General features: G+C 41.4%; 1 protein-coding gene across 1 annotated transcript in view; it reads right to left on the minus strand.

Annotated features, from left to right (window-relative positions):
* Positions 1 to 13087, minus strand: part of LOC121925862 (WASH complex subunit 2-like) — a 65837-nt gene that overhangs the window by 40710 nt on the left and 12040 nt on the right. The window contains exons 3-4 of the mRNA XM_042458435.1: positions 10183 to 10278; positions 3184 to 3309 (exon numbers count right to left, since the gene is read on the minus strand). Coding sequence (XP_042314369.1) covers positions 3184 to 3309; positions 10183 to 10278 — 222 coding nt within the window. The remainder of the gene's footprint in view (positions 1 to 3183; positions 3310 to 10182; positions 10279 to 13087) is intronic.

The raw sequence follows: 13087 nt of genomic DNA on the forward strand, positions 1-13087 counted from the left end.
AGACTATGGGCTTCCTGGACCGGTTGAATAGAAATGTCATCAAAAGAAACAGAAAAGGAGTACTGAAGAGTAGACTTAGGTGGAAAAACAAGAAGCTCCATTTTGGACCTATTGAGTTTCAAGCGCCAATGCCTCATCCACTGAGAGACATCTGTAAAACAAGATGAAACTTGCTGTTCAAGACCCAGAGAAAGATCAGGGTGGAAAGATACAGCTGAGTGTCATCGGCGTACAAATGACAGAAAAAGCCAAAAGAACTAATGAGTTTTCCTAGGGACAAAGTGTAGAGAGAAAACAATAGAGGAACTCCAACAGATAACGGAGCAGAAGATGAAGCCTGGCCACCCGTGACCACTGCAAAAGATCTATCTGACAAATAAGATCTAAACCAGTCAAGAACAGAGTCCGAGAACCCAAGGTCAGAAATTATATCAGCTAGAAGACAGTGATCAATGGTGTCAAAAGCCATAGACAAATCAAGAAGAACAAGAACAGAGTAAAGGCCATTAGACTTGGCCCGTAAAAGATCACCCGAGAGCCGGAAACCGGACTGAAAGGGATCCAGAATGGAGTTGGCTTCAAGAAACTCAAGACAGCGAGAGTAAACAGCCCATTCCAAAACCTTAGAAAGAAAAGGAAGAAGAGAAATCAGACGATAGCTAGAAAAAGAAGAGGGCTCAAGAGAAGGTTTTTTTCAGAATAGGGGAAACTGAAGCATGTTTAAAGACAGAAGGGATGAAATACATGAGAATATGTTGTCATTTCATAAGAATCTATGTTTGTAATGAACTGTATTTTGCATTTGTTAGATACTTTAATATGAAATACATGAGAATATGTTGTCATTTCATAAAGACAGAAGGGAAAGAAACTGGAGAGAGAGAGAGAGAGATTAAAGATATAGAGAAGCAAGGGCAGAAAAGAAGGAGCTATAGAGATTAGAAGACGAGTAGGAATTGGATCAAGAGAACAAGTTGCAGGTTTGGAAGAGTTCAGCAGCGTAGAAAGTTCATCCAAAGAAACAGGAGGAAACGTAGAAAATTTATTAGTCAGAAGTGATAGAAGATTAGGGGTAAATGAAAAATCAGGAGGATCTATCTAAGAGCGAATAGTAGTAATCTTTGTGATGAAATAGTTGAAGGGAACAATCCAAGAAGGGACAGAAAAACATCAGAAGTGAAAAACTGGCTCTGCAGATGGTGTTGCTGGGAATGATTTGGCATATTTCTCTTAAAAAGATTATACCCCTCTATTACTACATTCCAGGCATGAGACTCAACCCATCACGTTTCAGTGATGCCTATTATATCTTATTTGGTTTGCTGTGCTAGGAGTTCAAATTCATCTTGTTTATTTCCCATGCTGTATGCATGAGTGTAGAGATATCTAGGCTCATGGAACATCCCTCCATGCTGCCTATGTAAAGATTTTTTTCTTCCCACTGTTGGGTCCTTGCCCTATTTTGTCATGTTTTCTCTATAACAGTTTGGCTATTATTTCCGACCCTCAATGAACTCCTGCTCTCCAGAATACTGTCTCCCTCCCCCTCATAAGCCCTTCTGGACAAATGTTGAGACTGTTGGCAAAAACATTTCTGCCATCCCTTGTCAGAAGGTCTCCCTCCCAAAACTGCATCCAAGAATCCAAATAGTTCTTGGTGGCACCATTTTCAGAGCCAGTTATTTATATCCACTATTTTCCTCTCCCTTCTTGGACCATGCCCTTTAACTGGGAGATAAGAAGACAACCTGTGCATCCAGCCCTTTCAGCTTCCTACCCAGAGCCTCATAATTCCTTATGATATTCTGACGGCTGTGCCTTGCAGTATCATTGATTCCCATGTGGACCAAAAGGATGGTAACGGTCAATAGGCTTGACAAGTTTTGTTACCCTCATTGTCACCTCATGGATTTTTGCTCCAGGGAAACAACACACCTCCTAAGACATCTTGTCAGGCCCACAAACTGCTGATTATGTACCACTCAGCAAGAGTCCCCCACAACTACAGGCTCCTCCAATGCTTAGCAGCCGCTATTCCCTGTGCTGATCCTAACACAGTATCCTGCACTTTCTCTGAGGACTGTCCCTTCCCATTGAAAAGAACATAAACATACCACAGCTGTTGCAGGTGACTGCAGCAGCTCCCTCACTATCCATGTTCACTAGTCTTAAGAAGGCACTACAACAAAAATGTTAGCTTCTTCCCCAGCCAAGTTTCTGATTCACTTCCTCTGAGCAAAAGCTCCGCCTCTCTGGGACCAGGTGTTCATGAAGGGTCCTGGGGCTAAACTCAATAGTACAATTGAGTGCTAACAAGCATACATTCACACCTCCACTCAGCTCACACAAACACTCAGGCGGGTTACAAACGGCCCTCAAGGGGCCGTTTTCCCGCCGTCGCCATTCGCTGCGCAGGGAAGCCCCAGCTGCCAGACCGCGAGGCTTCCCTGCGCAGCAAAAAAGGAGCAGCGAAATGCCGCTCCTTTTTTGAACGCGGAAGTGGCGCCGCGAGGGATGGAGTGCGCCCTCGCGACGTCACTTCCGCCGCGACACGTCTGGACGCACAGCGTCCAGTACGTCAACATGGCGGCGTCCATGTGGATGGGCACCGCAAAAAAGTACGCGCTCCCCGCGTACTGGGAGGAAGGGCCGTCAGGAAGGTAAGAACCTTCCTAACCCTAATACGGCCCTTCCTAACCCTAGTACGCGCAGAGCGCGTACTTTATGGCGGTTTGTAATCCGCCTCAGTCTTGACCCAACAGACAAAAGATCCCCAAACTACAATAGACACTACTGGTCACACAATCAAGCTTCCACTAGGCTCCAAACACATTAGCCAGCCTTCCCCCAACTCACCCTCACTCTTGACCCAACAAACTCTCCCAAAAGACTCCCTAGAATTAGGGAGGTTAAACCCCACAGACCCCCAAACTCCTCTTCTGCTGCCTCTTTCTCCACTCCCATGCAAAACACTGTTTTCCAAGCCTGTTTGCCAAGCTCTGTCTCCATGTTCCAGAGCCTGAAACAGCTGCTGTGTCATTTTGTTTTTTATCTCCCATTCTGACCCCATTTAACCACTGGGACAGCAAACATTTTCTAAGTACCATTGTGAAATTATAGTACAATCCAACAAAATAACCAATTTAAAAGTAAAAATTATAAAATTATTTTGGAGTGACAGACCTCTGTTTTGTTGCTAGAGAAAAGATCGACATCAGGGTCATTGTCTTTCTGCAGCTTATGGCTGAAAAGAAGTTCTTCATCCTGGAAAACACCAGTGCTCCTGGAACAAACTATCTTCTCTGGAGACTGGAAAACAAACACATAATATGTCATGGCAAGAACTGATTGTAACATCTTTAATTTTATCAGATAAATTTGGCTCCCTAGCCATCTTCTTATATTAACACTGCCCTTCCATAACTTTCTTCTTATATGTATTTAGCTAGAGCAGCTAGCCCACAATTCAAATATCATCATTTGGGGAAAGTGTGAGGATCAGTAGGGGAAAGTCTGGTGAAATTGTACCCTTTAGGGCAGATGTAATAGGTCATATTACTCAATTTTGATTTCCCAACCTGTTTTTGGATTTCCTCCTTTGGTGATTTTTAAACCAAAAGGTAGATGGCCATCTGTCAGAAGTGCTTTGATTGCGTGTTCCTGTCTGGAGGGGATTGGACTGGATGGTTCTTGTGGTCTATTCCAACTCTATGATTCTAGACTTATTGAGGTCTTTTCTAAAATTTGCAAGTGAATGTAAGTTGTGTACCTTTGGAAGTTGCTCACCCATTCTCTAAGTCTCACCTTCCTGCAACATTAAATGATAAACACTGTTTTATCTGTCCTATAGCTGTAATCCATAACATATATATTGATGGAAACTTCTGTTGTAAACATATCAAAAACTTTGATGTCAGCAGTGCTGAGGGCACAAAAGAACCAAAACATTGAAAAATAGTCTTAAATTTGCCCATTCTGCTTCATTTTCTTTCAATTCTGCTTTCAACATTTTCCCAAGCTCTGGAGCACATTTGGAGTCAATTCTGTTATAATCAATGTAGGCACATCATAAATTTCTAAAATACTTTATGTACCCCTTGATGTCATGCCCAGCCTGGAGGACAACTCGGAGGAGTCAGAGGATGAGCCAGAGCCTCTGGGACCTGAACCTGTAATTGGGGAGCCTGAGGCTGGCCCTAGTTCTGCTGGAGCAGAGTCTGTGCCCCCTCCAGAGGTTCAGCAGCCAAGTCTGCCTGGTGCCGAAGCTGTGGACATAGAGGAGGATCTGGGCAGTGTGCCTACCTTCAGGGATTGTGGAGCCGAAAGAGAGGGCCTTCGAAGATCACGGCGGTTTTATCAGAAGCGTGTTTGTGATCAGACACACCTGAAGGCCTGCTCCTTGCCTGCTTAAGCATCTGGAGCATGTGTGGCTCTTTGCCAGTGGATATCTGCCTTTTCAAGAGGAAAGACTTTGTCTCTGGCTCTTGTGGCTTCTTGAAACAAATCCTTGTTTCCTAGATCATCTTGACTAACCAGAAACCTTGACCTTGGACTGCCTTATTGACCTGCCTATCTGATACCCTGAACCTCAGACTGTCTAACAATCTCCTGGTAATCCTTCTGTTAAAACGGCTGTGGATCTCCAAGTCTGTGTTGCTTGCACTGACTTTGTTATCTGGGGGTTTGTTTGTTTAAAAGCTAGCTGGCTTATCAGCCATTTGGCTGCTTTCCTGGACACTTGACCCTTTGGCAGTCTAGACAGAATTGGCCATTTATTCAGGTGTCATGAACACTGACAATTTTTTTGCTCATCCCATATGAATATACCATGGTCCTCTTCCATACAGTACATGCATCAGGTATGGAGTTTGGGGCTCATTTGTTCAGAATAAGGGCTGATATAGACATTTCAGCAATGGAGACTGCCAACCACATAGATACACATCAGAGACCTAGACATCTGTAGCCTATAAGTTTTATACAGTGCTACCTCGGGTTACGAAATTAATTCATTCCGCCGTTCCGTTCGTAACCCGATAATTTCGCAACCCGAAAAGGCTTTCCGTTAGCGCTGGAAAGCCGCTAGCCGCGCTTTGCGTTTGAATTTCGCGCCGAAATAAATTTCGTAACCCGAAAAAAATATCGTAACCCGGAACAGTTTTTTCCAATCTAACTTTTTCGTACCCCGGAAATTTCGTAACGCGATCATTTCGTATCCCGGGGCACCACTGTATTCATTCAGAATAACTGACTCACTAATAAATCTCGTAAACTACAAAGATTAACCTCAAAGTCAGTGTGTGAATAATGAGCAATCAAGAGACTGCAGAAGAGACAGAGTGAACTGCATGTCCTTGGTGAGCCTCTCTCAGGATGGGGCAGTGAAGAGCCAGTCATCCAGGTACAGGAAGACTAAGATGCCTCATTGATGGATATACCACAATGGGGGCCATACGCTTGGTGAAGACTCTCGGTGCTGTGGAGAGTCTGAACGGAAGAACCATGTACTGGAACATCTCGGTCCCGATGGCAAGGGCAAGGAACCACCTGTGGTCTTTCTGTATTCCAATGTGGAAGTAGGCATTTTTGAGATTGAGAGTCAAAACCAGTGGTCTTTCTGCAAAAGTGGCAGAATAAAGGCAAGAGTTACCATACGAAACTGATGATAGATAATAAAGGTGTTCAACTGCCATAAGTCCAGAACAGGCCAGAATCCCTCTTAGGTACAGTGGAGTAGCGAGAAAAGAAACAGTAGCGGGCTCGAGTGGGATCTACAGGCTTGACAGCACCCTTCTGTAACAGTGTGTGCATTTTGTCGAGTAGGGTGTCTGAGGTTGTGGTGGAAAGAACAGCTTTGGTGGTAGGGAGCTCCTCGAACTCAAGGGCATAACCCCTGCAGACAATATCTAAGACCCAAGAGTCCTGGGTAATCGAAGCCCAGTTGTTACAGTAGGGCCTCAACCTGTCTCCAAAGGGGGTAGAAACGAAGTGCGCTGTTTCCCATTATTACCTCTTCTTGCCTTGGGGGCCATCCTTCTTTTTGTAGCCTTGGCCATATCATGGCTGGGGTAGCTGACACTGTCCCGAAGAGGACTGAGAGGGCCTACGCTGTCTTTGTTGGTCTTGGTGGTATCGGTGTCTTGGGGCTGGTATGACCTTTGTTGGTAAGGTTGGTACCAGGAGTGTTGGGGCTCATATCTTCAGCAAGGAGACTGAAGGGAGCTGGAGGACATGCCGTGTTTTTTGGCCACTGCTTTCATATGGTATCTGAAGTTCAGTTATTCATCTGTGTCCACATTAAAAAGGCCAGAATCAACAAGAGGCATGTCTTCGATTGCTGACCGTGCATACGCAGTAAGGTTGGAGCAGGAAGCCAGGCATGGCATCTGAGGGGTATAGAGCCGGATAGAACCTTGACAGCATAGTCCATAGAATGCCAGGCAGTGATGATCGGTTGACCCACCAGCTGCGTGTGCTTCATTACGGATGACTTGAGCCAGTTTCTTGGTGTCAGGCATGTTGTTTAGAAGAGGCTCCAGGCACTCTCAATCAAAGCAAACTGACAAGAGGGCCATCCAGCCTCTGCTTAAAGACCTCCAAGGAAGGAGACTCCATACAGTTTGAGGGAGTGTGTTCCACTGTCGAACAGCCCTTACTGTCAGGAAGTTCCTCCTAATGTTTGGGTGGAATCTCTTTTCCTGTAGCTTGAATCCATTGTTCCGGGTCCTGTTCTCTGGACCAGCAGAAAACAAGCTTGCTCCATCCTCAGTATGACATCCCTTCAAATATTCAAACAGGGCTATCATATCACCTCTTAACCTTCTCTTCTCCAGGCTAAACAACCCCAGCTCCCTAAGGCGTTCCTCATAGGACATGGTTTCCAGACCCTTCACCATTTTAGTCACCCTCCTTTGGACGTGCTCCAGTTTCTCAACATCCTTTTTGAATTGTGGTGCGCAGAACTGGACACAGTATTCCAGGTGGGGCCTTACCAAAGCAGAATAGAGTGGCACCAATAGAGCCCTCCTCCAACCACCATCTTGAGGGGGAGAGAGGCCTGGCCTGGAAGACAAAGAGCCCTCCTCTAACCACCATCTTGAGGGGGAGAGAGGCCTTGCAATTTTTTTTATTGTATTGCGATTTTACTGTACACCGCTATGATCATTGCGGAATAGCGGTCTATAAATAAAAATTATTATTATTATTATTACCATTACTTCCCTTGATCTAGACACTACACTTCTATTGGTGCAGCCTAAAATTGCATTGGCCTTTTTAGCTGCCGCATCGCACTGTGGACTCATGTTCAACTTGTGGTCTACTTGGACTCCCAGATCCCTTTCACATGTAGTTTCATTCAGCCAGGTGTCCCCCATCCTATATCTGTGCATTTTATTTTTCTGCCCCAAGTGCAGTACCTTACATTTTTCTGTGTTGAATATTATTTATTTATTCAGGTCAGGTTTATTCAGGTCATTTTGAATTTTGATCTTGTCCTCTGGGGTGTTAGCAACTCCTCTTAATTTGGTGTCATCTGCAAATTTCATAACTATGCCCCTTATTCTTCCATCCAAGTCATTGATAAAGATGTTGAATAGCACTGGGCCCTTGTTACCTCTATGACAGTCTGACTAGTTTCTCCAGCCCTTTTGCCTTGCAAAATATTGTTTCCCTCCCCCACATACCACATAACTCAGTTTAAAGCTTTCCTAATCAATTTTTGAGACTATTAGCAAAAACGTGAGATGCAACCTATCTCTTGCCAGAAGTCCAACCTCATGGAACTGCAGCCCATGATCCAAGAATCCAAACCATTCTTGGCGGCACCATCTGTGGAGCCAGTTATTCACATCTGCTATTTTCTTCTCCTTTCCTAGGCAATGCCCTTCAACTGGGAGAAGAGATGAGATGACATCTCTTTCAGCTTCCTACCCAAAGCCTCACAATCCCTTCTGATATTCTGAAGGCTGTGCCTTGCAGTATCATTGGTTTCCACATGGACAAAAAGGAAGTGGTAATGGTCAGTAGGCTTGACAAATCTTGTCAGCCTGAGTGTCACATCATGGATTTTTGCCCCAGAGAGACAACACGCCTCCCAAGACATCTTGTCAGACCCATAAATCACTGCTTCTGTATCTCTTAGCATGATTTCCTCCACCATCACCACACACCTCCTCCGAGGCCTAGTAACAGCTTTTCCCTATGGTGGTATTCCCAGGCTCCCCTGCACTATCCCTGAAGTCTGTCCCTGCTGCTCTTTGTCATCATCCCTGATAAGGGAGAGGGCTTCAAATCAATTATGTAGCTGTACTCTCCCAGTACAATCCTTGTTTTCCCTAGTTCTATGTGTCACATTCCTCCAACCATCTACCTCCTGTGTATGTGAAGTGACCTCCTCTGCAGCAATGTCCTTTGTGTGTCCCCTGTCTGTTCTGTTCTGTACAGGAAAACCTCTTCCTCCTTAAGATGCTGAAGTGTCTCTACCCTGCCTATTTGAACCATGTGCTATTAAAAAGTAATGAAAATCAAGAGTGCCCACACATAGTTCACTTGCTGCTCTTTACACTACAAATGCTAAACAGTAAACTACAGTACAAATGGAACTTGGAAAGAAAATCTAAGTGAATACAGAATTTTTTTGCTGTACTTTACTTTCCTTAATGAAGAAGTTAAAAGGAGGGGGAAAAAATAAAGACTGATTCAAATTAATTTTAAAAATACAATAGAGTAAGAGACTGTAATAATTAAAAGAAAAATAAACAAAAAAAAAAAACCCACTATGGTAGAAATTAAAAAAGAGAAGCATGAAAATATAGAAACAAAAAGAAGAAAGGAGTAAAGAGAAAAGTCAAGGAAAGTGTATAAGAGAAGAATAAACAACAATAAAAATATAGACTTTATCGAAGACTAAACCTGTGAAACGACAATAGAAAAGCTGTGAATTAAAGGTAGAGAAAAAAGGGATGAATTAAAATATAAATCATTTAGGGGGAAAAACTGTCCATAAAAAGAAAAAATAAATAAAATCACCAACAAGGCAGTGGAGAGGGAAAAAAAGAGAAAAGAAGAAACAAGATTAAGACAATGAAACAAAACTAAGACAGAATTAAGATGTAGAAACAAAACTAAAACTATTAAGAAATAGTTTGAGATTTTCCATACCTTGGCTCAATCTTTAATTAGAATGGAGTCTGCAGTTAAGAAATCAGAATAAGACTAGGACTCTGAAGGGTAGCAGTGAAGAAACTAGACAAGATCCTGAGGTGTCAAGATATACCATTAAATTTAGGGTTGTCCATCAGATTATATTCTAATGTCTATGTGTAGTTTTGAAAACTGGATAGTGAAGAAAGCTGACAGGACTAGAATAAACTCATTTGAGATGTGATCCTGGAGAACAGTTCTGCAGATATCTAGACTGCTAAAAAGGCAAATAAATGGGTCGTAGAGCAAATCAAGCTAATTTCTTCACTGCTACCCTTCAAAGTCCTAGTCTTATTCTGATTTCTTAACTGCAGCCCCCATTCTAATTAAAGATTGAGTCAAGGTATGAAAAATCTCAAACTATTTCTTAATAGTTTTAGTTTTGTTTCTTCGTTTTAATTCTGTCTTAGTTTGTTTCATTGTCTTAATCTTGTTTCTTCTGTGGGTTTTTGTGGGTTTTTCAGGCTATGTGGCCATGTTCTAGAAAATTTTCTTCCTGACGTTTTGCCAGCATCTGTGGCTGACATGTTTCTTCTTTTCTTTTTTTTTCTCTCCACTACCTTGTTGATGATTTTATTTATTTTTTCCTTTTATGGACAGTTTTTTTCCCTAATTGATTTCCTAATTGAACTCTCCCTAAAAGCCAAGATGACTAAACTGAGGCTATCCTACTTTGGCCATATTATGCAAATATATGACCTAAAAAAATAAAAAAGATAATAATGCTTAGCAAAGTAGAAGGCAGTAGGAAAAGAGGAAGACCATATTCCAGACATATAGACTCAACAGCAGTTAACAACAAATAGAAGGCTGCGAATGAACAGCTAGGTTCATGCCAATTAATAACTGAAATCATGATTCAGGAAATGCAGATATATTCCAATCAGCAAAGAAATCCTGCCTCACTCACGTGTCTAGACACATGAGAGAGAATAATAGAAGAAAATCAGCTTCTCTGGGATAGTTCCTATTACTCACCTTTCCTATTTCTTTCTGTGTGTTCTTACTGGAGTTTATAACTTCACTTCTTTCGTCTTCTTCAAGCAAGCTAATCTTTCTCCCGGTATCTTGGGGCTGAGGGTTAATAGAAAAGTATGTGTTATGAAATGGTATTATACAAAATTATTGTGCTTTGTTTATAATTTTGCACCATATAACCTAGTGATGGGGAAAGGAGATGACACGAGCTAAGCTCTAAGCCAGTGGTTCTTAACCTTCCTAATGCCGCAACCCTTTAATACAGTTCCTCATGTTGTGGTGACCCTCAACCATAAAATTGTGGTGTGTCGGTTCCTGAGACCATTGGAAATATGTGTTTTCCGATGCTCTTAGGCTTGTTCGACCCACAAAGGGGTGACAACCAACAGGTTGAGAACTGCTGCTCTAAGCAATTATAAAAGCTGTTTTCAGTCTTACCTTGTCTTATATATGTTGTGAAAAACATGGTTAGGGAACCAAATAATAACTACTGAGGCACAAGATCATACGCTTCTCAAGCATATAAACACACAGGCAAGTATCTTGTTAAAAACTCTTCGGCTCTTCAAAATATGTATATCTGGCATTTCAAGGACCAGGCTCTCTACAAGTCCAATCATTAAATCATTAAACACTATCCAGTCATTAAACACTATCATCTATGAGTATCTGCTAGGCACTGCCAGTATATTGATGGAGATCTGTTTTAAAAAAAAGTTCAATATTTGTAGCCATCTTGTTCCAGACCAATGTTATACATTTTAAATATCTTCTACCTTACTATAATACTCTACTTAAACCTGCTCCTCTGCCTAACTTCTCTGAAGCATGAACATACTGGAGACACTCAAATGTTTTTCATTCACATCTGCTTCAAGCACAAACTGTCTACATCTTGTTGTAAGCTAGTGAAGGCCAAATGGATGGTTCTGAACCCACAGACCGTGGAGATACTTAATTCTATAATAGTCTCCCAGAACCAAACAGCTTGATGCCTAGCCAGGACATTCCTGGAGTTTTTACTGCTGACTGGATGAGAGCACTGGCCAGGAGTGCTTTTACTTGCTTAACTAGCTAGCTTTACTGAGTAAACATTGCCCCTCCCCCAATTATACTTCATTTTTCACAGGCAGTCAGGCAACCATGGGTTTTCCACTTGAAGCTGCAAGAGATGTTTGGAAGATGCCTTCCCCGGAATATAAACACAGTTCTGAATATAGTGATTAAAATTTTCTTAGACAGAATATTAGAAGACTGAATGTAGGTAATCAGGCCCATTGTATATATTATTATATAAATTATATGGTTTTTAGTGAACATGCATGACTGAGGAAGATCGTCTAAATGGCCATCTATATAGCCTAGGAATAGCCATCTCCTATTGGGACTCCCAGCTTGCAAAGTCATGCATCTTCCTACTCTCAGCTTGCAAAACAGGTATTCATCTTCTATAGTGACCATTAGATTATTCAGTTTGCCAAAGTATTCCTGCTGGGAGTTTCAAAGTGTATTTTATCTTCTGTTCAATTCTGGATTATATCTCAATTTTTGTGACAATCAATGAAAGTTATTTTACCCTCCAGGTTTATAATTAAAATTTATACAGGTCTTCATTAGTAAAACACTAACAGGATATGAAGACCAATTTTCTTATATTATTAATTTATGTTTTATTATTAGAAATGTTTACGCATAATACGTAAATCAGTGGATATTTTCTTACATTATTAGTTTATTTAAGATTTTAAAAATATCAACAGTTTAATTCATGTGGGAATACGGTGTTAAGTTTTCTGGGCTTAATTTTGCATTGATTATTACTCTGTCATCACTGACTTATGTTTTTTCTTGTTTTTCCTTATTCTCAGAGGTAGATGTTTGGGTGTTAACACCCATTTTGGGGGATTTTCTTTCTCAACCCACTTCTGGGAAAGAAAACAAAGTGACAAATTTTGTGCAATATGGCAGCTATTTATTCAGTATGCAAATGCAAATACATAAATACTAGGACCACCAGGCCAAGTTACTCATTTCTAGAGAATTACTGTATTTTCTGGCGTATAAGACTACTTTTTAACCCAGGAAAATCTTCTAAAAAGTCAGGGGTCGTCTTATACGCCGGGTGTTGTCTTATAGGGCAGGTGCTGAAACCTCCAAGCTGGACTGGAACTGGAAAAGTTGGGGGTCGTCTTATACGCCCAGTCGTCTTATACGCCGGAAAATACGGGTATCTTTTGAAACAGATTTATATCTGTGACAAAAATGAGATCCTGAGAAGCAATAAGATTTGAATAAGATTTCAAAAATCTTGAGAATAGATTTGAAAAATAAAAAAAGATTAGCAAATTGTAAAAAAACTGTACACAACGTACACAGAAGTAATACCACAATGTTACTATTATTCTGCTATAGGGCGTTTGGTTTTTTTGGTCTGATTTGTTCTTGTAAAGTTGCAGTTTATTGTTTGTATATTATTTTTACTTTTTTGGATTACTATAAAATTATACACACACACAAGCACAAACACACACAAAATGGGCACATGTGGCCTAAAGGCAACTTGCATGGACACATACACCAAGCTCCCTTCTGCTGTTTCCAAATTTCACTCTGTAAGAGCACACCTCTGGACCTTCCCTTTTAAAACAAGTTTAATGTACCCTAAGCATGTGGAATCATCTTTCCAGTGACTCCACTTGTAAACCACATATTAGGAAAGACATTTCTTCTTAATGGGAAAAGTGACAGGCATTCTTTGCCATCACCACAGCAGTAAATTAATTGGTGGCAAGATGCATATGGTGCCAGATTCAGTAGAGATCATTTAGTCTCTCAATCCCTGGATACTAACAACTCCAGTCTAAATATGCTACTTCTCAATTAATTTATCAGTCATTTTATCATA

This window comes from Sceloporus undulatus, chromosome 3 (genome assembly GCF_019175285.1).
Source record: "Sceloporus undulatus isolate JIND9_A2432 ecotype Alabama chromosome 3, SceUnd_v1.1, whole genome shotgun sequence".
Classification (NCBI taxonomy): Eukaryota; Metazoa; Chordata; class Lepidosauria; order Squamata; family Phrynosomatidae; genus Sceloporus; species Sceloporus undulatus.